General features: G+C 35.7%; 2 protein-coding genes across 5 annotated transcripts; one reads left to right on the top strand and one right to left on the bottom strand.

Moving 5' to 3' along the window:
* The first annotated feature begins 4,611 nt into the window (after nt 1-4,611).
* Nucleotides 4,612-12,595, top strand: LOC110710270 (probable serine/threonine-protein kinase PBL17). Its single transcript, XM_021888541.1, has 6 exons — nt 4,612-5,477; nt 6,205-6,566; nt 7,149-7,284; nt 9,407-9,543; nt 9,960-10,083; nt 11,796-12,595. Exons 1-6 carry the CDS (start codon nt 5,246-5,248, stop codon nt 12,380-12,382), a joined length of 1,578 nt encoding a protein of 525 aa, XP_021744233.1. The 5' UTR covers nt 4,612-5,245; the 3' UTR covers nt 12,383-12,595.
* A 1,659-nt stretch (nt 12,596-14,254) lies between these two features.
* On the bottom strand, nt 14,255-21,988 carry LOC110710291 (TORTIFOLIA1-like protein 2). 4 transcript variants are annotated; one of them, XM_021888565.1, is made up of 9 exons: nt 21,259-21,988; nt 19,801-20,652; nt 19,288-19,482; nt 19,113-19,194; nt 17,137-17,807; nt 16,331-16,666; nt 15,896-16,219; nt 15,279-15,444; nt 14,255-14,497 (listed from the first exon to the last, which is right to left on the bottom strand). In XM_021888565.1, exons 2-9 carry the CDS (start codon nt 20,455-20,457, stop codon nt 14,451-14,453), a joined length of 2,478 nt encoding a protein of 825 aa, XP_021744257.1. In that variant the 5' UTR covers nt 20,458-20,652; nt 21,259-21,988; the 3' UTR covers nt 14,255-14,450. The 4 variants fall into 4 exon arrangements, with proteins under 4 accessions (XP_021744257.1, XP_021744254.1, XP_021744256.1 ...); XM_021888562.1 differs by having other exon boundaries at nt 15,896-16,666; nt 21,259-21,986; XM_021888564.1 differs by having other exon boundaries at nt 14,255-14,492; nt 15,258-15,444; nt 15,896-16,666; nt 21,259-21,986.
* Between the last annotated feature and the right edge of the window lie 3,020 nt (nt 21,989-25,008).

Below are 25,008 nucleotides of genomic sequence, written 5' to 3' on the forward strand. Positions count from 1 at the left end.
GAACCAAATTCATGGTGTTCGAGCAAGCAGAAAAGGCCCAGAGATCTCTCATTTGTTCTTTTCAGATGACAGCCCTACTTTTTACGAGAGCCACCCGACAGGAATGTTTAATCATTGTTGATATTCTCAACAAATATGAAGCAACTTCCGAGCAAAAAATCAATCTTGAGAAGTCGGAGGTTACTTTTAGTAAGGGGGTTGATCTTGCTTCTAGAGTTACTCTTAGCTCAATTCTTGGCATGAAAATGGTTGACAATCATGTGAAGTACTTAGGATTGCCAACGGAGGTAGGGAGATCAAAGAAAGCCGTGTTTGCCTTTGTGAAGGATCGAATATGAAAGAAAATACAAGGGTGGAAAGAGAAACTTCTCTCGAGGGACGGCAAAAAAGTTATTTCGAAGGCCGTCATTCAAGCCATCCCAACTTATTTAATGGTTGTTTATAAATTTCCATCATCTCTGATTCAGGAAATTCATTATCTTATGGCACGTTTTTGGTAGGGCTCAAATGTCAAAGAGAAAAAATCCATTCGAAGAGTTGGGCCTTTTTGTGTCAACCCAAGTGGCTTTGTGGTATGGGATTCCGAGATTTGGGAGTATTTTATGATTCTTTATTGGGAAACAGCTCTAGAGATTGGCTGCCCAGAAAGATTCATTGCTTAGTCAAGTGTTTAAGGCCAAATACTACCCAAATTGTTCGGTTTTGAAGCTGCCTTGGGTACTTTTTCAAGCTTCTCTTGGCGAAGTTTGTAGAGTTCAAAAGCTCTTGTTCTCGATGGTTTGCTATGGAAAGTTGGGAATGGAAAGAAAATAAAAATATGGGATGATCCGTGGCTTCTGGATGATGAGGGAAGGTTAGCCATCAACGAGAACGTGTAAAACGAGTACACTTATGTTGCTGACTTGATTAATGTGGAAGAGAAGGACTAGGATTTGGGGAAGGTGGAAAGTGTGTTCAATGAACGTGACCAGCATCTCATTTTGGCAATCCCCATTAGTGATCGACTACCTGATGATACTCTTAAGTGGGAATGGTCGAAGGATGGGAGCTATGAAGTCAAGTCTGCATAATATTCTGGGTATGTCTTTTTATGCTTGAGAATTTTGAGAACTTTTGGTCGAAATCTAGAAATTGAAAGTGTCTTCGAAAGTTCGCCATTTATTTGGAAGTGCTACTCTAATTCACTTCCAACTCGGGGAGTGCTTGAGCAACGACACCTGATTAATGATCCTTCTTGTTCTAGTGTGGTTCAGAAAGGGAGTCAATCATTCATGCTACAATATCATGCCCATGTACTCGTTCTTTGTGGACTGACAGTGGCTGTTCTGAGGCTCTGAACTTGGGATCCGCAAGCAACTTTGGAGAGGTTTTACTTTTATGGGCTAATAATTTAAGCGAGAAGGTTTACTAGCGCAGCTTGTTCCTTACCTGGTTCATCTGGTTTAGGTGGAATATGTGGGTTTTTCCAGCACTCTAGTGAGCCTGATAGCATAATTCTTGACAGACATAGCACAATGGTTGTGGATTTTTGCGAGTATACTGAAAAAATCTATGGGAAGGTGGGACTTCCTCGGGCTTCTGACAAAGTGGTGTGGTCTCCTCCCCACCTGGGTTTATTAAAATTAATGTAGACGCCTCAACCAAGGACGAGGGGTGGATTGGCTTGGGGGCAGTTGCTCGTGATAGCTCTGGCAAGGTACTTTTTACTGCTGTGAGAAGAGTTAAAGCACGCTGGGTGGAAGGCTACTCTATTTGGCTTGAAGAAGGCGAAAGATCATGGTTATAATGATGTGATCCTTGAATCTGATTCAGAGGTTCTGATTAAGAAGTTAAAGAATAACTCCCTCACTCTTTCCACTGTTGATAGCATTGCTGAAGACATCATCTTCTCTAGCTCTGTTTTTTCTTCTATTTTTTGGTCCAATGTTAAACGTGATGGGATTTTATATAGCCCATCACTTAGCTAGATTAATGCCGTTCGGTTGTGAACAATGTTGGGAAAACCACGCTCCTAGCGAGGTTTCTTCGTATGTACTTGTTGACACGCTTACTATGCGTTAATAATATGTGCTATCCGGCTTTCAAAAAAAAAAAACTAAACTAATATTATTTAGGACTTAATTAGGAGAATGCGGGAAATTATTAATTGTTACCAATGAGAATGTACTAAAGAGAATAAACCTAATTTATTTAATAAAATAACAAGAGATAACACGGCTGCATTTTATTAGAAATGTCATGCACTATTAAGCATTCAAATTATTCTAAGTTGGAGGTTAATTGGGTTGTCAAATTAGGTATGTCTAACGGATTCATATTGGAATTTGTTGGGTTGGGTCAAATTAAATTAGGGTCATGATAGATTAGTGTATGAAAATCGAATGTACATTTGGATCAAATAGGATTACTTCAAATTGGGTAATCGAATTGTTCTTAAGTCAAACCAGATTGGTTTTATCAAACTATAAATGGAGGGAGTACTTATTAAGATGAATCGAAAGATATTCACGCAAATATAACTCTATATTTGAATAATCTTGATCCTAACAATGAACCTAATCGCTAAACCCAATTATTATTATGTACGAATGGACCTATAATACAAGTTCTCAAACAAACCTCACTATTATTCTAACACATTTTTCTTTTTACTATATAAAAGTCATACCCCACTCTATCTTAAATTCATGAAATACAATGCATGATATTCTACTCGATCTCGAGTATACTTTTATAATAAAATATATTCCGCTATCTTCTTTTACATTTACAACTCCAATAAAATAAATTGTTACATTTACAACCAAACTACAACTTGTTACCTAAAATTATGGGTCACGATAGGTGTGGGAACTAATGTGGGTAAATACTAAAAAAAATTTACAAGCTAATTAAATTGAATTGCGAGATTATTTCTGTAAGACCCTACTCGATCGGATATGTTTTTGCTTACATATTAATGTATATTTTGGCTCTATAATTAACCAAGATATTTAATGAGGATATTTATGTTTGTTAATTTAAAAAGAATGCAACTTAGTAATGAGGATATTTATGTTTTTGCTTGTTGTAATGTTGTATTTTGTGTGAAGGTAGCAAATAACCACCTTAAGCAAATACAAGAAATAAATTTGTGCATTTTTACATTTCGGAGGGCCTAATTTAATAACAAGTCTGCTTAATTTTAAACTGTTTCATACCGTCTTTTAAATCATCATCTCTAATTTGCTTGTGACGGGAAAAAAAATACAATCGTAAAGCATAGTGAATGGTGATATCTTCATGACTAGAAGGGTTAAAAACTGACTCGATCGACTCAAACAAAACTCAATTTAGATTTCGACTTGTATGGACATAATAATTCAACCTGATTCAATCATTAAATAGATCCGACCAACCTCACCGAACTTGTCCCGAACACCGTAATTGACACCTCTACGCATTAATAGATTTGACACATGACACACGTATACAAAGATAAACAATTAGGGCCGGCAAAAATCGACCCGACCCGAAAACCCGACCCGAACCCGACCTGAAAATAGCGGGTTTGGGTTGAGATTCTTGACCCGAAAACTTAAATGGATCGACACGAACCCGACCTGATAATTAAATGGGTCAGGTTAAGGTTGGAATTTTCAACCCGAAAACGACCCATCTAACCCGAAATAAGTTAATAGCAAAAAAAAAATTAATAAAAAAAAAACCACAATACTGAAGGAGAGGAAACAGCCCAAGCCCATATTTAAGTCCTAATAAAAACTAAAACCCTAAAATCCTCTCACACTTTCACTCCTCTCAATATTCTCAACCTCACGAATCAGTTCTCATAGCCGCAAGAGGTTCTTTTCTCTCATTCTCTCATATTTCCATTTTCCTCTCTATTTTTCTCACTCTTCAATAGTGGAGAATGGAGATCCATATTGCAGTTCAAGAATAAGGAAGGACAAACAATTCCCACGCATATAAATTATAAAAATATGAGAGGCGGCGGCGACACTACTGATGATATCTAGTAGCAAAGGCTAAGTTATAATTAGTGAAAGGACGTAAGGGTGTGATGAAGCTGATGATGTTTACTATTCTCATCTTTTTCTTATATACATCCTATAATGTATGATTTGTAAGGTTTGATTTTTAATAAAAATATTTTTGGTTTGTAATTTCTAATTAAGGAATTTAGGATATTTGTTACTTTGTTGTTTATTTTGTTTTGAAATGAAGACTTGTGAATTTTCTGAAATTTGATTTAGCCCAAAAAAATAAAAAATAAATAAATAAATAAAAATAAAATAAAAATCAGGTCATCAGGTCAAATTCGGGTTGACCCGAACCCGAAATTATCAGGTTCGGGTTAGGAATTCCAACCCGAAAAAGTTAAATGGATCAGGTCGGGTTGGGGGTTTGCTGACCCGAAACTAGGTGACCCGAACACGAACCCGACCCGACCTGATCCGTTTGCAAGCCCTATAAACAATCCATGCATCCAATCCCATGGTGATTCCTCCTAAATTGCAAGTAAATCCTCTAGACAATGACATCTTAGCATATTCTTTATATCCATCCTTACCTATTTAGGAACTCCACAGAATTTTCGTTACCAATTTATATATATAGAGCAGCACATCACATTAATGTCGGTTTGAGATAAGAGATAAAATAATACCCGTTGTAAATGGTGAATGTTTTGCTGGTGTATCTGCCTGTTTTGGCATGCACTCAGTAACAACATATCACAGGAGAGAGAAAAAACACCAACAACACTGTGGGTCCCTCAATAACAAGCTTCTTCCTTTCCTCCTCTCATGGTTTACCGGTTTAGGCGGCTCTCCTTCCAAATTGCTCCCTCTTTTCTTCTTCTCTCCCCTCTTTTCTCTCCTTCAATTCAACAAATCAGCTTTTTGGATTTCTTTGGAAGATTTTGTTGTAAATTTCATTGAATAAAGCTGTAATTATTTTCTCCGGCGAACTTTCACCGGAGCTCCGGCCAACTTTTCCCGGCGACCCTTTAAAATTCCGTAAATACCCAGATCAGATCTGTCCTTTATCTACATTATCACCGTTTTGTTAGGGGTATTTCAGGATTTTGTTTCTGACATTTTGGAATGGAATAGAATTTTTCTGGGTTTTTTTAATTTAATTTTTTTGTTTGATCTTTTGTAATTTAGCACATTGGGGTGTATATTTTTTTCTGGGTTTTTTTGGGTTAGTTTTTGAAAGAATATAAAAATTAATATTTGGGTAGATGTCAAATGTTGATGGAAAAATGAAACAGCAAAAGAAAAAAAGTGGTGGGTTGAAATTCATGGGAATGTGTTTTAGTTCTAGTGAATCTGAACAACAATCTTTGCAAGAGGAACAACATTTGCATAAACAACAACAATACCAACAATATCAACAATATCATCAACACTTACAACACCAACATTATAATCTACATCGCCCACATCAACAAGCTCCTCGGAATAATCAGAGAGGTATCGTCTCGAACCCATCTTTGTTTATGCTTCGAATTTGTTGGGTGTTTGATTATGTGAATGGGGTTTGTTTTGATGATATGATTGAATGGGGGTTACTAATGTAGAACAATAACAATGCCAAAGCCAAGAAATTAATGTTGAATAATATATTAGTTAATGTGGTTTATATTGTTTGTAGGGGTGATTCTTATTAGAATTTGGGAGATTATACTTTTGTTGGTTATATTGTTATGTTATTTAAACTTCTCTTTTAGTTTGTATTGTAAATTGATGTATGAGTTTTCTTTCAGTTTTCAGGATGGTTTTGGCTTATGTATGCTTTTCAGCTATGAGAATTTTCTAGATTATACTTTGTTGATGGTTTATATTGTTTTGTTATTTGAACCTCATTATAGTCGAAATTGTTTAGGGTGTATTTGGACCTGGCTCATTGACAGAGTCAATACTGAGTGGTTGTTGTTAGTATGATTATCAAACTATGTAAATGCAAATATCTTATGCAATACAATATTAGAAAATTTGCTGCTTGTGTTTTGTAGCATTACACTCTACTCAAAAAAGGGTTATTGTAATCTGCAATATTGACTTGCATTGAAGAAGTGGGAAATGTTGGAATCCTTGGAAGAGTTTCGAATTAGTCCTTTTTTTTGGAGCATTTAGAATGTTCCGTGTACATGACTTTTTTTGCAAATTATCTTCATTTGTTTGGTTGGTTGTTATTCAGGTGGTGGTCATCGAGTTGGTCGAATGTCCCCTGTACTTAATCAAACTACAACTACTTCGACGAGTAAAGAAGGATGTAAAGGGGAGCGCCAGGGTAGCAAGAGCCCGAACTTCTTGTTTACCCCAAAAGATGTGAAAGAGCTCCGCCAGCATCCTGAATATAGTAAAGTTGACATCTTTTCATTTGAAGAGATGAAGTTGGCTACAAAACACTTTCGACCAGATCTAATTCTTGGGGAAGGTGGCTTTGGAGTAGTTTATAGAGGAGTTATAGATGAGACCGTGAGGCCAGGCTACAAGACCACAGAGGTGGCGATTAAGCAGCTGAACCCAAATGGTTTTCAAGGAGATAAAGAATGGCTGGTACTTCTTCATACATCTCTTGCTTTTTTGATGCTTTGTATTCATTATCATGCTCATAATATTGCCAGAGCTCTGTCTTGTGTACAGTTGCTAAGATCTCACTCAAGCACAACCAAGTTGTTGATTTGGATTTGTCTAAAGATGAATTTAACTAGAAGCCTAGTCTCTATTTTAGTTTGACTAGATTTCTAATCTATTGTGATTGGGGCCTGTTGATAGCAACAGAGAATGAAATTAAGGTGCAATTAAACAGCAAGACAGAGCTCTTACAAAAATGTCATTTTTGGGAGCTTAACATGAAACTGACGACTTAAGATTCTCTTCTAAAAATCTTAAAGCTCAAATTATATTTTCTATCCCTGTAGCTGTAGCAAGACACGATAAAGTAATTACTATTATCTGCTCTTCAACTTAATGTATTATGTTGTTGAAGACCCAAGTTCATGCGAGTATCCTTATTTGGTCTGTAGTAGAATATGATATATGCTTGTTGCATTGAAATGGTTGTAATGAACATAGATCTTTTATGTGTGCTTGTGGCATTAAAATGGCTGTAATGAATATAGATCTTTTATGATGCAGACAGAAGTTAGTTACTTAGGACAGCTTAGCCATCCCAACCTTGTAAAGCTGATTGGATACTGCTGTGAAGATGAGCACAGGTTGCTTGTTTACGAATATATGGCTTCTGCATGCCTGGAGAAGCATCTCTTCCGCAGTAAGTTGCCATTAACAGCTGCAAAGCCATTTTTTTTACTATCATTTCAATCTAGTAGATCAATCCAGTTGAATTAAATATGATGATTAATAATTTTTTGAAGTAGATTCCACGCAAAACTAATGATACATGATGTGATAATGTATTTTACATACAGGTGTTTAATGTGCTTCTTCTATTCTTTACATATTGGGAATCATCTCTTGTCTGAAACATCTGCATTCTTTTGTATGATATTTTAATATCTCCCTCAATTATAATCATTGTGCGTGAATAATGCGTTTTCCCTAGTTTTTTTCCGGGCTTTGACTTGCCTTTTTCCCCCCATTTGAAGCATATTGCATGGATGTTTTGTTGATTATGATTCTTCTCTCTTACAATCTTTTGGAAAAATAATAGTTATATTTGATGCGAAGCTATAGACTCATGTAAACATAGATGGCAGAAATGGCTAAATTAATCCTCCCTTTGTCCCAATTAACTTGCATCATTGAGATTAAGATGCTAATGTAAAGGTGAACATAACACATTTCCTTTACATAATTATTCATACTCAAGTACTTGTGTTACTCCCAAGAATGTATTGCATATCGTGAAAGAGCCATATCTGAGAACAAATATAACTTTACTACATTGAAAAATAAAGTATAAACTCTTCTGGGACACTCCAAAGGAGTAATGCGAAACTACGTGCAACGTACAATATTTGTGCATTTATTAAGATCCACCAAATATGATTGTTTCAACATAAAACCACCTTAATATTACTTTTATCATGTAAGATGCCCCTTCTTTCTATTTTTGTGATGGAATAATTTTTAAAATGCCTTCTTGTGTGTTCAAATTGTAATAGCATTTGTAGCTATAATTTTTTGGAGTCATTATTTCCATGTTATGCCCAAGTGTTGTCATACCCACTTTTTAAGCTAAACTAGGAATTAAAGTGTGAACTATGATTTTATAAGATATATGTGATGGATAGTTCAGGCACATTGAGTTATAGTTTCTTGAAGTAAAAATTTAAAGTGCGTTCAACAGATAAATTGTAACATATTCAGTGGTTTTTATCTCTCTCTCTCTCTCTCTCTCTCTCTCTCTCTTTCTCTCTCTCTCTCTCTCTCTCTCACACACACACACACACACCCCAATGCTCTGTAAGGGGGCAACTATATTAGGCTGTTCTTTGTAAAATTTTGTAATAATAATACTCTCCCTTAAAATGTATTATTTGCTTGTTTCAAATTTTGGGAATGTTCTAAATTTTTACATGCTTTTTACATTTATACCATAAAACACTTTGAATCTCACTTGTGCCTTTATTAGTGTAGATGTCAATAGTTTATTCAAAATTCATATGTATAAAGGAGTGAATAGAAGTAACTCATTTTCGCCTTTCCAAGCCTTTAAAGCTAAGCGTCTATAATTGTATTTCTACTAGTCATCTCACTTGATATGTTTTGTCAACTTATGCAAACAATAGGCTATAAATATGGCGACATATTTTCCCAAAAATTAGAATATTTATTAGGTGTATTTTGGTGAGTTTATTGCCACTGATTTGGTAGAGCACTCCAGAACGGATTTGACATGAGAATGGACCCCTTCATTGAATTATATAGCTATCAGGTAGATGTAATAGGTGAATGAGAAAGACATGTTATTGTTAATATGTACATTTGTATTCTTCAACGCATTTTGTATTTTCCTGAATTGCAAGACAGAAAGACAATCAAAATTCCATACATTTATTGTCTATAAGTACTGTATTATTAAAAGGCATTGATCATCCCATGATCTCACCAAGTCCTCCATATGGCCATGACAATCTTTCATGTTTGACCGGCACATACCATGACCATATTAAAAACTCTAAATTAGCAAAATCCCATCGTATCTTCAATCAAGTTATGAAAACATGTCTAGCTAAAAACTTAAGAATTTATGCATTTATTCATATGATAAATAACAAAAAGATTCAAAATAGATGACAAACAACTCTCCTAAATATGCCAACCATCGTTTAAAAAACAGGACAATACCATGCATTGATATGAATAAGAACTAGTGTTTTTAAAGTTTTTTCGTATATAGTGTACTCACTTAGTATCTCTGCTGTTGCAAGGAATGTCTTCTACCCTCACGTGGTTGAGGCGAATAAAAATTGCTCTTGATGCTGCAAAAGGGCTTGCTTTCCTTCATGGGTTGGAGCGGCAAATCATTTACCGTGATTTCAAGACATCAAATATCTTGCTTGATGCGGTTAGCTGTTGTCCCTTGCCTTTTTCTAACTAACTCCGCTTTCATTTTTAGAAGTACTTTTTTTTACCAATAATCTCAGAAACATGAGATGTTTTTCGATTAGCAGTTTGTATGTATGAAGTACTTACAGAACATATATGCTTTTGGGTTCTTTTTTGTGTTGGGAAAAGTGGGTAGGGTCGTAAGGGCTCTGACCTTTTTTTCTTGATTTTTTTTTTCTATTCTAATATCCTTTGTAATGCTGATAATGTACACATTTTGCTTCAATATCTTTATTCTTTCTTCTTCGTTTTTCATTTTTTTTGATTTTTTTTTTTTAAATTTAAATTTTAAAGTGAAATATATAGTTGTCCCATCCTGATTTGCCTTTGCTATAGCTGACTTTTCTGATTGATATTTTCTTTTGCAATGTGCAGAATTTTAATGCAAAACTTTCTGACTTTGGGCTTGCTAAGGAAGGGCCGATGGGTGACCAAACACATGTATCAACACGTGTTATGGGCACTTATGGCTATGCAGCTCCAGAATATGTGATGACTGGTAAGGCTTCTAATGTACTGTTAGATTGATAAGTTCATCTTGCCCTTGCGGAGGGTATCTTCTTCTCTTCGAAATTTTTGACAAATGATTTGCTTCAATGTGAGTTACATCTTACACTGTACTACGTCTTATGCACTGCTTTGCCTTCCAGCTTCTAAAACAGTTTTCATGCATTTCAAATAAGGGCATTTTTGGGGGAAAAATCTGGATTATACATTGTCTGAAATTATTATTTCATTGTTTTAACCACTTATAATTAAGGATATAACATGACTTCACAAAAATGACACTTGATAATAGAAGTGTTTTCCCTATCCTCCTGTTATTATTTTATTTAAGTAGTGGCATATCAGGACATTTAATCATAAATCATACTGAGGTTTCTATTGTATCAATCTCCCCTTGTGCGATTCCTGTTGAAGCATATACTCGGGAGGGGGGTGGGGGGAGGGGGAGAGAGGGTGGACCATTTTGGCATAGACCCGATCTAACTTTCATACTCTCATCATTAAGATCAACTCCCTCCATCCATAATTATTCATCCGCCCTTTTGGGCCACATAGTTTAATACTTAAGAGATGGAGAAAGTGGGATGATGTCTCTACTTTTAACTGGAAGGAGAGAAAAAGGTGAGTTGCTGTTGGGTGATAGATAGTAAGTAGGACCCCAAATATTATACCAAAAAGGGTATAATATTGGACAATGCTGACCAAAAAAGGAAAAGTGAAAGTAGGAAGAAATAACTAGTGACACCTCAACAGGGAAAGTGGAAGAATAAAAAGGGACAGAGAATTACTATTGTAGTAGGAAAGGTGGTGTCTTTCTAGACATCTTATTAATATACGTGACTATTGCAAAGAGAGTAGATGGTATGTATTCGTTACACAGCATACCAGTTGTGAGGCTCGATCTGGCTTGGTGGGATTATTAAATTTCAACCAACTGGGTGCCTTTCCTTTAATTAACACAGGTTTAGATTTGGTCCATTACTTCTCTATGAATTGAGAGAAAATGCAAAGAGTGAGAAGCTCTAAAGAAACCGATTAGGCTGTTTAATAGTTCTATCCCATTAGATTCTGACCTTGTATATTGGCTTCCAAGCTGTTGTATAAATATTGTGTTGTCTATGCTTTTAATGAGAATCTGATTAGGCTGTTTTAATAGTTTCTATCCCATTAGATTCTAACCTTGCATGTTTGTAGTTGTATAATTATTGTGTTGTCTATGCTTTTGATGTACAAAAGTTAATGAATACCATGAGCCCCATTATTTGCTTTGCTTTGGAGTGTGCCAGTGACACATACGATAACATGTAACCTTTTTGTCTTTCATTATGTGGGCATCTTTCGGAGTTGCATATTCCGTCATTATAACTTTTAGTTTTCCTGACTTGGATTGTAGCGTAAGATAATTTGCGGTAATTAACATCTGCTGATCATCCCAACTCTTAATTAATGCAACAATTTTACTATAAGACCCGTCATAATACTATGTTTGAATTTAATCGTCATTCCAACACTTAATTTAAGTGATGGCATATTAGGACATACAATCATGAACCATTACTTTTTTTTTTAGGGGATCACTAACCATTACTAATAGTTGTATTATGTGACTTTTTTTTATTATGGATGGATGGAGTTAAAAATTTTATTGATATTTATACATTCTTTTAGTGAGGCCATCAATGTGAAGTTGCCTATTTTTGTCAGGGCATCTAACGGCACGAAGTGATGTCTATGGTTTTGGAGTTGTGCTGCTTGAGATGCTCATTGGAAGGAGAGCATTAGACAAGAGTAGACCCAGCCGAGAACATAATCTGGTAGAATGGTGTCGCCCTCTCTTGAACAATAATAAGAAACTTCTTCGAATTTTAGATGCAAGAATTGATGGGCAGTATTCAGTCAAGGCTATGATGAAAGTGGCAAGCCTTGGGTACCAATGCCTTAGCCAAAATCCGAAGGGAAGACCTCCAATGAGTCAAGCAGTGGAAGTTCTTGAATCTGTTTATGAGGAGGAGCAAACCCGGGAAACGGCATTGTCATCTCAAAATGGTGGAGTCACCCTTTATGAAGCTCCTAAAGAGAAACTTAACGTGGACCCTCGAGTGGAGAAGAAAACTCTTGCTAAGAATGAAGAAGAAAGAGTTGGTGTACAGCATGAACGTCGAAGGAGGAGAGAGGGTAGAGCCATGAGTGAGCCTCAAAATGATTTTTTTGGCCGCAGTCTTTCCCGTCGCAGTCATTCCCCTGAATTAAGGACTCACAATAGATCTTTCAGAGATCAGATTTCGAAATGAATGTTCAAGCACTGCAAAGTGGTGTATTCGTCTAGTTGTCTGATCTCGGAAGCAAATCTTGTATGAGAGAGAATTGAGGCATTGATTCTCTGAGTAGTAGCTATATTTTGTCAAGCCTTCGGTATCAACAGGGAGTAGTAACCAATTTGGATGTAAATAGAGATTGATAATGACATAATCTAACATTTTATAAATTCATTTTTATTATAGTCCTATTGTTGTATATGTCATTTTCTAGTACATCCAACACTTTTTTTTGGTCATTTGGAGAATTCTGAATGAATGAGTGATATATACAAAGTATAATGGACACTCATACTCAAATCAATTATGACATTAATCCCTTATTTTTTTAATTGTCACGCAATTAAATGTTATCTGTTATCAAAAGGGAAAGTAGATACCATGTTCTACCCTTCACGTTGTATAGCAAAGTGCGCACTTATTATTTTATCAATAAGAAATACTTTATCCGTTCACAAATAATCTTCTTGTATTTCTTTTTAGAATTTTCACAAAAAAGACTTTTAATTGGATAAAATGGATTGAATTTACACTCAACTCATATGATGTGGACTCCTCCATTAAATTTCTTTCTATCACATTCTCACTCCACCCTACTAAGTTCCTTAATATACATGTCCAAACCTAATAAAATTATTTGTAGCGAGGAGTATTTATACTCAATAATTCTCATATCTTGAAGATGAGTTTCAACAAGTATAAGCTATTCTTTTTAGGGATTTTTCAAAAAAATCTTTTAGTTTCATAAAATGGATAAATTTTACACTCAACCCATGTGATGTGAAACCCTCCACTAACTTTCGTACCTTAATATTAGATGATTATTTATGGATAGAGAGAGTATTAATACTTTACAATTTTCAATTCTTGAAAATGAGTTTCAACAATTATAAGTTAACATATAATTTTTGTACAACAAAAATAACCAATGTTTGACTAAAAGATAAGTTTCACCATATGTTAGTAGTAAAGCAAAAGGTCAGCAAAAATTGATTGAGCAAAAATAAATTTGGGGGATCACTACCTCATCATGAGGTTTAGTGTTTGTTTTCAAATGGAAATGCAAACGGAAAACTAGAAAGATTGATTTGAAGTAAATCGGCTGATTTTGTGAAATAATTCAAAGTTTCTCTATGAGTTGTGCTTTCTTTTGTATACGCCATACTCTCCTTCTAAACCATTGTCTAAATATATAAGTAGGGTTCTTAACATCTTATTTTGTTTCTGATAATATTCGTATTTACAATTTTTACATAGTCATGATAAACGGATAGATCAAAACAGGTCAAGTTCAAGTCACTTTAATTCGTGTCAAGCCAGATTCAAGTTATTGAGACAGGTTACAACCTGTTTACATTTGACAGGTTGATACAATCTGTAAATCAAGTTAGATGTTATAATGTGCATATGGGAGCATCTTGTGTCAATGAAAATAATCAGGCAAACTACGTGACAAATGCGATGAAATTGAAACTGAAAATACCATAACTACTCTGCAGATAAAGCAGATTACTTGATAACAGACCTATTGTGCTAGATGTTGCCTATGGTGGAGGAGTTGGGTGACTCTGCCGGTGTCCAACGATGGGATTCCAATCCATACAGGAGGCAGCTGAGCATAGTAAACATCTTTCATATCATATGCTACTTTAGGGTTATAAATACATAAATTGTAAATTAAAAAATTTGTTAAACTAAGGTACAACCATTGGAAGAGAGAGTTCAGCCCTACGGTGCAAATTCCAGCTGCAATCATGTTCATTAACTGTAAATCAGCTTCCACAAGCTTGACAAAATTTTACATACGTGTGATCCAGCTAGTACGATTCATGTCATCATATGAGATCATTAATAATCGCTGCTTACCACTTCTTGTGGAAGATAGCACACTAAATTAGAATCGATCATCCATGCACATGACTAGTAGAGAAACTTTCTGACAACATTATGCAAGATGTACAAACTGTTCTACTGGTAGAATCTTAGTCTAAGCTTGTAATGGAAAAAGAAGATAAAGATTGACACCTACAAGATACATACTAACTCAGAGTAGCCGGAGCATCACCTTAGTCAACGTCGAAGGACACTGTCCTACAAAAGACAGCAATCAAAATCAGCAAATTGACAACTTACTGACTGTAAAATTGAAAGCAGCAGACAGAATTACAGAAGAGCAAAAGGATGGGATTCAAGATATGCTGACATTTGCTAGTCTATAGAAAGAATGGGAAAAATCAAGTACAATAAAAACTATACATCCACCAATTCACAACAAAGGCATATCATCTAAAAAAGGAAAGGAAAAAAAAGGGAGGGGGGGGGTGTAACTGTATCAGATAAGATTATGTTTATATAAAATTAAATAAATTATAAGAACCAAGATAATTTTAGATAAGTTCTGATAATGGTTGTTTAGTCCATTTTACAACTAGAATCATACTAGGGAGGACAAAACTATAAATAAATTCAGATAAGGGCCACTAGTCTCAAATAAGTGATATGTTTGCAGCCCATCATGGCATCATATCAGATAAGTGAGGCGAGATGTCAGAAATTTAGGCTGCAAAATTGAGCTGGAAATTTAGTTCAGAAATTAGAGAAATTTTGACTTTTTTCAATGGAAGTTGCTATGTAGGCTGAAGCTTTAGATTTCTGGAATATCTTTTTGGACACTAGATAATCTGAGAGTGAAAAAAAAGCAGAGAGTCAAAATTGAGGTTGAGATATATTACAATAATGTCAGTTTCTAGGAAGATTAGATGCATCTTCTCAACTCCAATGGCAGTAATGACCTTACAAGACCTACTTTTCAGCATGTTCATTTCACGAAACAGGTCATTTGACAGCATACCATATGAGAAAACAGCCTAACCCCAAATTTGTTGTAATTTCATCGCTAGTTGGGCGACCAATCGTCTCTTTGTAGGATGAGTAACTTCAACATCCAATGCTTCCTGCACTGCCGATAGAATATCTCTCTTTACTTTCAGAGAAAGAGGAACACAGTTTGGTCCGTGAATTGTGCTCAGATCTACTATCTGTAATGAAGAAAAGGTCAGCAAGAATGTTCAGGGCAGACTATTTTATGACAACATTAAACTGACAAGTAGATGAAATTCATATTTCCATAAATATGATAATCTAATAAGTGAGATGAAATTTATGTGACCATATCCTTGTAATGTAGCTTTCTATTAACAAGTTATAAATGTCATATTGGCATATAATACAACTGTAATGTGAAAAGAAGCATGAAGGTTTAATTTGCATGACCTCCAATAATTTTCAGGTTCCTGATTGCATTTTACCAGTGACTCCGTGAGACAATTATTTAACTCCCATTAAAGGGAAGAAGTCATCATCAAAAAGTGATCACTGAACCATTGACATTTAAGTTACTCTAAAGAGTACAGTCATGAATTAACAAGCACGAAGGTTAATATGAAACAAAATTCTGACATAAATTTGTGAGGAAGTCACATAAATTACCTGCTGCAACCATGGAATTATAGATTCAACAATTCTGTGTTCCGAGGCACATGATGCTAATGCAATAAAGAGATTGCTGATGGTCTCATCTGACAAACTATCCAGCACGGGACCAGTTCCATCAATGAGCTCAATCAGAAGTAGTTGATCGCCTGAATAGAGAGCTTCTCTGTAGGCAGAGTCAAGGTCCCCTTCGCACAGAAGACTCTTAACATACTTCCAGAGGTCATTATTATCCACTCTTCCATTCAGCTGAGTATTACCATGAGAAGTTGAAGAAACAATGTCATTTTTATCCACTCTTCCATTCTGCCTAGTATTACCCTGAGAAATTGAAGAAATTATGTTAGTTTTCCTGCTTCGGTGGTAGGTTGTGTTTTGCAGATTCGGCCCAGTACTTTTCTCAGGCCCTTCTCTAATATGATTTCTATTCACCATTGACAATGGTTGTCTTCGAGAGTCCAGACATGGGCTAATAGGATTGCTTTTATTCTTCATCCCTACAGCTTTCCCCTCCCAACTGTTTCTGTTGCTTAAGCATTGTGCAGCAAGATTTCGGTCCTGAGTTTCGATTGATTGCCTAGGAGTGGAATTGTTGGACATTCCAGGAGAAATAACACTCCGGCCTTTTTCAACAGATCCCCTGCTAGCGAGATCACTAAATTTGCCTCCCTGAGCAAGGTCATGCACAATTCTGTCAACAGCATGTTCCAGACTTGAAACCTTTAATTGTATGATAGATAAGGTCTCCATGGTGCTCATTGTAAATCCCTGTCACAAAACAAAGAGCAGATTTAACAGCATATGAATAATTTGCAAAATCTGACAGAAAATTTAACCATGCATTGATGTGCTAACTAGTAGGCCATGTTACCATGGTCGGACCAGACTCCAAAAATTTTATCACACAAGAGTCACAAATCACCGTATGATCAAGGAAACAGTGATTTGCTCCTTTTCAGAAATACATCAAATTACAAGAAATCATTGGCTTGTAGTATTAACAAACAACAGAGTTCAGTTCTGTTTTTCCTTATCTACTTCTCATATTCATAATGCTTTTAGTATAGGTTGGCCTGTAATGAAAAAAAATGCTGATAGGAGAATAATAGGGTTCAGAGTTATTACTGAAGGCCATTTGAAGAATCTAAAATATAAGAAAATGTCATGTATACTTCGACTGGTGGACAATGGAAGTTGGGCAGCGCACAAAAGCATACTTAAAGCATCTAAGCAGTTACCTGTAAGATATCCATCAATCTTGACTGCTTGTTTTCTATTTCCATAAGCTGTTTCTGGATAGAAATAATCTCGTTTTCTGTTTGGGGACGATAAACACGCACAGAATGACACTCATCAGCTTCTGTAACTGTAGAATCAAGACTTCTTCGATCTTCCAGCTTTGATATGTATGACTGCTTTTCAGTTTCAACATCATTTTTTCCCACTGCAAACCTGTTTTCTCCTCCTACTGACTTTGTGATATCACCTCTACGAGAATTGCAATGGAAATCTGACATAAACTTGTTAGTAAAATTATCTGAAACACGGTTCGATGCAGATGAATACTCCTGCTTGTCGTCAATTAGATCATACTCATGCCCAACGTCTTTCATGCTTATGACATCAGCCGTCACTGTTTCTTGTGTCTTACAAACAGAGCTGCTTCCAGATTTATCATTATGAAGATACTGTGAAATACCGGAGTGCATTTTTGGAACAGCAACATCAACATGCCAGTCACTGTTATTAGATTTGCTAGAAATCTCAACGAAATTAGGACTTCCTTTTCTTCTTGATTCGAAAGCTCTATTCCTTACAACATTGGTCTTTGATTCTGTATGAGAAACATCTTTCCACATAGAGCTTCCAGCAGTAATTAGATCACTGCAGTCATCACCGCACAAACTATCTGCAATATGACAAACCATCGATTAGATCATGCCAGACATGGGCTAAATAATGATTGAGATCATGCTGGTAACAGTGATATAAATGTTCATGGAGCAGAAAAATGTTCCAGCAGTAGTGCACCACCAAAGAAATTGAAAAATCAGATGAATCGAACATTTGCAGATTTCTCTTCACAAGTACACTTTCTAATACTTCTTCAGTAACCAAACTTAATTCATCACATTAGGGCACTATAACTAGCAGAGTCAGGGAAATTTGGATGATTGGCATCATTACCTCAAACCAATCTGGACTAGGAGTAAAAAAAAACTAAAGGACCCGCCGAGAAAAACCAGAGAAAGGGAAAGAAGTCAAGGTAAAGCACTTAAATAAAATTAGTCAGGCATAACGATATGATGATCAAGACCATTAAGGCCCTACCAAACAAGGTCCAACCATAGCACCAGGCATCACTCTTCTGTATCTAGATGGAACTTAAATTGTTTATACAACTTTACAAATGGAAGACCCGTATCCTTGGCTTAAAAGACATTACACATCTTTATTTAAAAGGGAGCAAAAATGGTATACCATCCTTTGATTTATAGGTCTGTAAATGGTGCTTGTGCTCCTATTAGTCAGGTGCGGTTTTTTAGTACAAAGTATAAGTTATCAGCATTCTAAGAATAAAAGTTCTTGCTACATGGCCCTTTTCACCAATTCATTGGCACAATAAAATGCCTAACAGAAATCATTCATTAGATGGCTCTGTCTCTTTCATGAGAAAATATGTACAAACTTGTCCCTTTAACATAATTACCTACTTGCTATACGCCAAACTCATTTGAAACCTTCTTATTTCATAACATGCTTCTTTTCATTTTAAACTTTTTGCTCTACTTATATTTATGTAACATAAACTCAATAAAGTTTCCCTTCATATATATATCAGGACAGTTGTGATAAAAATGTACTCCTTTTGAAGTACCATGATTCCATACCCCAACAAACCAGTACTTCACTCTCTCACTATCTTTTGTTTTTTTACTTGAGCCCTTGAACAATCTTCTTGAAAACAAAGGCATGTCAAAAGAAACTTCAAAAAATCTAGAATTATGATTATTTGATCTAGTTAATTCATGCAACTGAAAACTAATTGCAAGCATGAATGCAGAAAATAGAAAAAGGCTAGGTATCAACTTTAGAATTAGATTCATGACAATCCTAAGCTATGATTAGGCCATTAAGGCTAAAATGTCCTAGGGTAGGATTAAATCATTAAATCAAAATCCAAAGCATAATTCTACCGGCCAAATCAGCTAACCTGAAGGTTCGGGCACATCCTGTCGTCCAATGCTTCTCCAGCAATGCAGTGCTTGTGATACTGTATCTCTTACTGGTTTCACCTGTATAATAAGAGGAAGCATACGTTAACTAAACCTTTTGTATGATGTAGGCTTAATATCTTTTTAAATAGAAGAGGTATTATCAATATTGACCTTATCAAAGCGACATGATTCAAGTGCTTGAATGCAAGAAGCCTTAAAAGGCACCAAGAAGGATCCTCCACTTGAAGCTATCTCCCCCAATGCTAATGACGCAGCCTTACGAGTTGTCCAATCACTATCCTTTAGAGCTTCTTGTATGCTGCAAATTGCGGTTGATAAAGCACTATGTGACAGAGCACCTCCCGCCTAAGCATCAAGAATATGCACACAACATCAAGGGGACAATAAGCAATATAATAAAATTCTAAAGATTGGTTCTACAATTTGCAAGTCGTCAATGTAATGAAATAATCCTTTTCTGCTTCTATGCATTTCATTGTGCACTCCTATAACTATTAAATTGATGAAACAAGAAACTTAGCCTAAATAAACCACATATGCTGAAAGCTAGACTGTCGCATATTCTGCAAACATACCCTCCCCCAAAGTTATGCATAATAAGGTTAGCATAGTACAAAACATACAAGTATAATGAGATTATGTAGACCTCGGAACTTAACTAACCTGAATAAGACTTTTGTTCAATTCAATCACTGCTGGTTTAGCCTTGAAGTGTGGATTCTTGAGCAATTTCATGGTGCGAGCCAACATCTTTTGCAAGATTGACACTGGAGGATCAGTCATGTTTTCAATGACCCTGGCTAAACACATTGCAGCACCTGCCTGAATCTGCTTATTCTGATCACCCAAGGCCTCAAACAAGGGCCTCACTAGCAAAACAAAGACACCATCAGTTTCAACTTGACGATTTCCAAATTCTGATGCAAAAACACCCATTGTCTCCACACATGTATCCCTAACAACAGAATCCTGATCCTTTAGTCGTTTTACGATTGAAGCAACCATCTTCGCCAAGTGTGGCCCTATAAGATCCCCATGCATTTTCACCAAAACTCCCATCACCCTAACACATTCCTTGCGAACTGCACTCTTTTGTTCCGAATCTGAATCCAATATACATGACAAAAATGGGACAAGTCCATCTAGGTTCAAACTTTCAGCTGTTTTTTCCAACTCCTGAACTCCAATTTGGTATGTATCACGGTCCGCAATCTTATTAATAGCAAGAACAACTCGATGCTTGAGTTCATACACAACATGTTGTGGATTAGCCACCTTTTTAGAACCCCTTGATTTCACCTCAGTTCTTCTCTTCATCATCTTCAGTTGTTTCTATTTCGAAACTCAATCTTCCAATGACAAAAGGATAAAAACTTAACCTTCCAATGACAAAAGGATAAAAACTTAACCGATTTCAAGAGGAATAAAACAACTCCAAGCACACCAAGTGCTAGAAATCTGAGTCATTCATAGGTCAATAGACCACTGAAGCTTCCACAACAGCCCTACTTTGTGCTGCAAGACATCAGACAACAAATATGCATCACAACTCAAAATAAACAACTTAATGGTGTAGAGAATATTGCTTCACTTTCATTAGCTCGTGCTAACTAGATTAATTAGTTAGTCTCGGGAGTGCTACTGCTCGTACCCATAACCCAACACAAGAACTTAGATCAAACCCCGTCTACATCATTACCTTTTGTGATTCTCCTTTATTAAGTCGTGGATTCTGTCATATCACTTCAACTAAAACTGACGCAATCCAAATCATATTACTGACAACCCGAAACCAACAAGAACAATAATGCTATTTTTGGCTACCCATTAGCTAATTGTAATTTCTAAATTTACAAAAAATATAAAAACAACCAGAAATCAGAATATAATGAATTCAACACATATTAACACACAACCAAATTTTTTGAATAAAATGCATATTTCACATAAACAGATCCAAACTATTTGTGCTCCCTTCGTCCCGATTTAATTGTCACAACACGGGTTCAAAATAAATTACACTATCAACGCAACTATTAATTTGGGACTAACTGAATACCATATAGCTTAAAACTTAAAACCCAGAAAACATAAAAGGGTAGGAAGAAAAAAAAAACTTACCATTTATCAATCCTTCAACAAGCTCCATAGTTGACGAGCTAGAAGCTCGAGAAGAGGAAGAGGAGAGAGAAAACAACTCATTCCACAGCAGACGTAGTACAACTACAAGTACCTCGAAATGGGGTTTGAAAATTTTGAACTGGGAACAATTCAAAAAATAGTATTTTATTTGAATTTAATAATAATTTGAAGGAAAATTAAAAAACAGAAATTTGAAAAGGGTAGAATGTGAATAATTTTGAAAATGTAAAAAAGAAATGGGGAAAACAGTAGAGAAGTCGTAGTTAGAGGAGCAGAAATGATTAATTAAACAGGGAATCTGAGAGAAATGCTGGAAAATGGGGAAACACGAGAAGAAGACGAAATTCGAGAGAGAGTGTGGTGGGTTGTCTTTTTCGCGCTCTTCTGTGTTTTTCAAATTCAGGGGAGCGTTAGTGTTTCAATTTTGCTGTGGGTCCTCCCTTAAACCCCTAACCACATTTCAGTTTAATACTCCCTTCATACTTATTTATAAGCCTGTATTTCTTTTTTGGATTTTCAAAATTAGATGCCTATTATTTACTGGGTAACGCTCGGATATTAACATGACTTTATAAACATGCCCCCATATAAAATGTACCCTATTTCTATTTCACTTTCACTTTTTTAACCACTTTCTAACTTGTTACCCCACCAACCACCAAACAACCATCACCTACAAACAACCACCACGTCATATTTTTTTAAAAAATATTGTTTTACTCTTCACCAATTAGCGCAAACGTTGAATGGACGAGTTTAAGGAAGCAACGACGCCACTGGAAAGGTCGTCGGAGCATTACGGAGTCGGGGAATGCTCTGAATTTTTGTCTTTTTTTTATTTATTTCTTAATCATAGAAGGAACGCCTTAAATTTTAGAATCACCCTTGGAACATGCTAAAATTTCAGGCGCTCAAAGGGGGAAACGCCTAAAATTTTAGAATGTTATGGGGGGAATGCCTGAAATTTTAGAATGTTTCGGGGGAGATTGGAACATTCTAAAATTTCAGGCGTTCGTCTGGAACGACTGAAATAAAAAAAAAAAAAAAAAAAATATATGTGAAACAAGTACCTGATCGCCAACCCCCTTACCTTTCCAATTTCTTGACATCGTCCCTTGTAGCCGGTCGCAACCCTTGGTGGCGACGGAATTGTGGTGGCTTTGCTTGGTGGTGACGGAATTGTGGTGGTTTGCTTGGTGGTGATTGTGGATGAAATTCTTAAGGTGAAGAGAGAGAAAAGTAAAAGTGAAAGTAAGAGAGAGAAGATTGAAGAGTTATTTAAAAAAGGATTACTTAAGGGAGTTCATATAAAAATACGGGAGTTACTCGGTAAATACCGGACGTGGTTTAGTACCCCCCCCCCCTCCCGCCTTCTATTTTAGGACTGTAATTTTTGACAATAATACCCTCATTTCACTTAATTAATTCCTCAATAATCCTCAAAAAATAGTGAGCTAGCGTTTTTTTCTTGGTTTATGTACTGAACTACTGGTCATCCCTTTTGGCATTAATTGGTAACGGTCACTTTTTCCCTCTCTCTACTCAAACTTCATCTTCAACCTCTAGTTTTAACTCTTTCTCTCTCTTTGTATATTGCCATTCAAACTGGTTTTTCAAAGAAAAATTGAACTCTTTGCTTGATTTTGTCCACTTTACAAATGCCCTCAAATAATTTTACAATTTGTTGGTTGTATGAGCTTAAATATGGCAAAACCCCCATATTATTCATTTTCCATCTCCTCTAAAATTCTAGATCTGGTTGTTTATATAGACAACATAGAATTTTCTTCAATTTCGCCACTTTTCTTCAACCTACCATCATCACGAACTCCATGTTCAAACCAAAATCAAAGACTTTCATCAAAAACTCTTACTTTTATCAAAAATATTTAAAAATTTTAAACTAAGTGATCACTCTCAATCCATAAAACAATCAATCAACAGAGTTCATTCAAGCCATCAAACAATCAATCAACATAGTTCATTCAAGCCATCAAACATTCCAATTTATTTCTTACGTTATTTACATATTTTAAACTAAGTGATGACTCTCAATCCATAAAACAATCAATCAACATAGTTCATTCCAGCCATCAGACATTCCAATTTAATTCTTGAATGATTAGTGATCACAATTAATTTAATGTTTAACCCTTTTTAAACTACCTTGGTATAGAAACACCTTAAGCGCATAATGCACCACAAATCCCATCCCTCGATGTTTAAAACACCTTAAGTGCACGTAGGCACCAAAATATAGTTTAATTCTCGTGTACCTAGACACTTAAATAGCTAAATCCCCATGCTTATAGCATCAATAAAAATTATATGAACCATAATAAAATTTCTTTTCAATATTCCAAACCAATTAAACATTTAGTTTAATTAAACATGTCTTTAATCATGTCAATAATAAAAGTGTGGTTCATCTATAATATACCAAACATCATCAATTCCAACAATAAATCATTCCACAACATTCATGCCTCATAAACAATTCACCAAATCAATTCAATTAACCAAATTCCACTCATCTTGTTGTCATTAAGTGTATATGGTGAATTTTTGTAAACAACTCAGGGATATATGGTGAATTTGAAAATTTTCAAGCGTATATGGTGAATAAACAAAAAACTCAGGGGTATATGGTGAAAAAACCGAAAAAAATTTGCTCAATTTGGACACCCGAGGGCCAAGTTATGACTTCCCGAAGTTTTTCTCAAAATTTACTAAGCAACCGGTGAGATCGCTTCCAAAAAAAGACGACGTGGGTCATTTTTAAGAATTCTTGATAGTAAAGGAAGTGCCCATGACACTTCATTGCCCACAAGACACATGAGTGCCAAAAACACCTCTGTTTCCAAGTCATAAGGACGTGTAAACGCGATCAAAATCATATTATTATGATCAAACGTGCTCATGCAAGAGGCTAACTTATACCACTGTAGGGATTTAGGTACTCTACGCAAAATTTCATGAATCACATTCATACGCACCCGAAACAGGATCACATGCATAACACATAAGAATCACATAATTATACCTCTGAAGCGTGATTTTCACGTTGCGATTAACCGTCAATTAGAGAAAGAATAAAGCTCCAAGCGTTGCTCCTCTACTTAGTCCACGAGATTTGATCGAACGTCCACCAATGCTATATTGGTCGGATGATTGAGGAAACACCATGATCACCACCTTTGCGGACAATAGGACCACCACAAGACATCACCACCACCGTACACACCACCGGTGCAAGATATGGAGGAGAGAGCCGGACGTGAGAGAGGGAGTTTGAGAGGGGTTGATTTCGTGTTTGCTAATTAGAGTTTGATCAAATTAACTGTTAACTGATCTATATCAAACCCTAGGCACCTAGTCTATTTATTATCATATTATAAGTAGACTAAGTTAGAAAACCCAAGCCCACTAAAAGACCCTAATGGTCGGCCACCTAGAGGGAGAAGCCAATCATGGACCTCTTCCTCTTATGTTGAATCTAGCCCCTTTGTGTGACCTTATAGGATCCGTTCGATTAGGCTTTGGCCTATTTTACTAGCCCAAAGATTGCTAATACCTCTAGCTATGATATAACGACGACCCAAATGGACGAACTTAATTATCTCCATAATTTGATCCATTTATATATCTAGTAATTGCACTTGACGAAGACATAAAATCTTCAATAACTAATGATTGGATTAAAAAAAAAAGTATATATGTATAATAGCC

The sequence above is a fragment of the Chenopodium quinoa genome, unplaced genomic scaffold (assembly GCF_001683475.1).
Source record: "Chenopodium quinoa cultivar QQ74 unplaced genomic scaffold, ASM168347v1, whole genome shotgun sequence".
Lineage (NCBI taxonomy): Eukaryota > Viridiplantae > Streptophyta > Magnoliopsida > Caryophyllales > Amaranthaceae > Chenopodium > Chenopodium quinoa.

Bases quoted from the DNA above. Each gene is read 5' to 3' on its own strand.
- LOC110710270 (XM_021888541.1), top strand. From the start codon at position 5,246: ATGTCAAATGTTGATGGAAAAATGAAACAGCAAAAGAAAAAAAGTGGT. The intron at 9,544-9,959 runs GTTAGCTGTTGT...TGCAATGTGCAG, and splicing joins CAAATATCTTGCTTGATGCG to AATTTTAATGCAAAACTTTC. The intron at 10,084-11,795 runs GTAAGGCTTCTA...TATTTTTGTCAG, and splicing joins TCCAGAATATGTGATGACTG to GGCATCTAACGGCACGAAGT.
- LOC110710291 (XM_021888562.1), bottom strand. From the start codon at position 20,457: ATGATGAAGAGAAGAACTGAGGTGAAATCAAGGGGTTCTAAAAAGGTG. The intron at 19,195-19,287 runs GTCAATATTGAT...CTTATTATACAG, and splicing joins AATCATGTCGCTTTGATAAG to GTGAAACCAGTAAGAGATAC. The intron at 16,667-17,136 runs GTAACTGCTTAG...GTTTTGTGACAG, and splicing joins GATTGATGGATATCTTACAG to GGATTTACAATGAGCACCAT.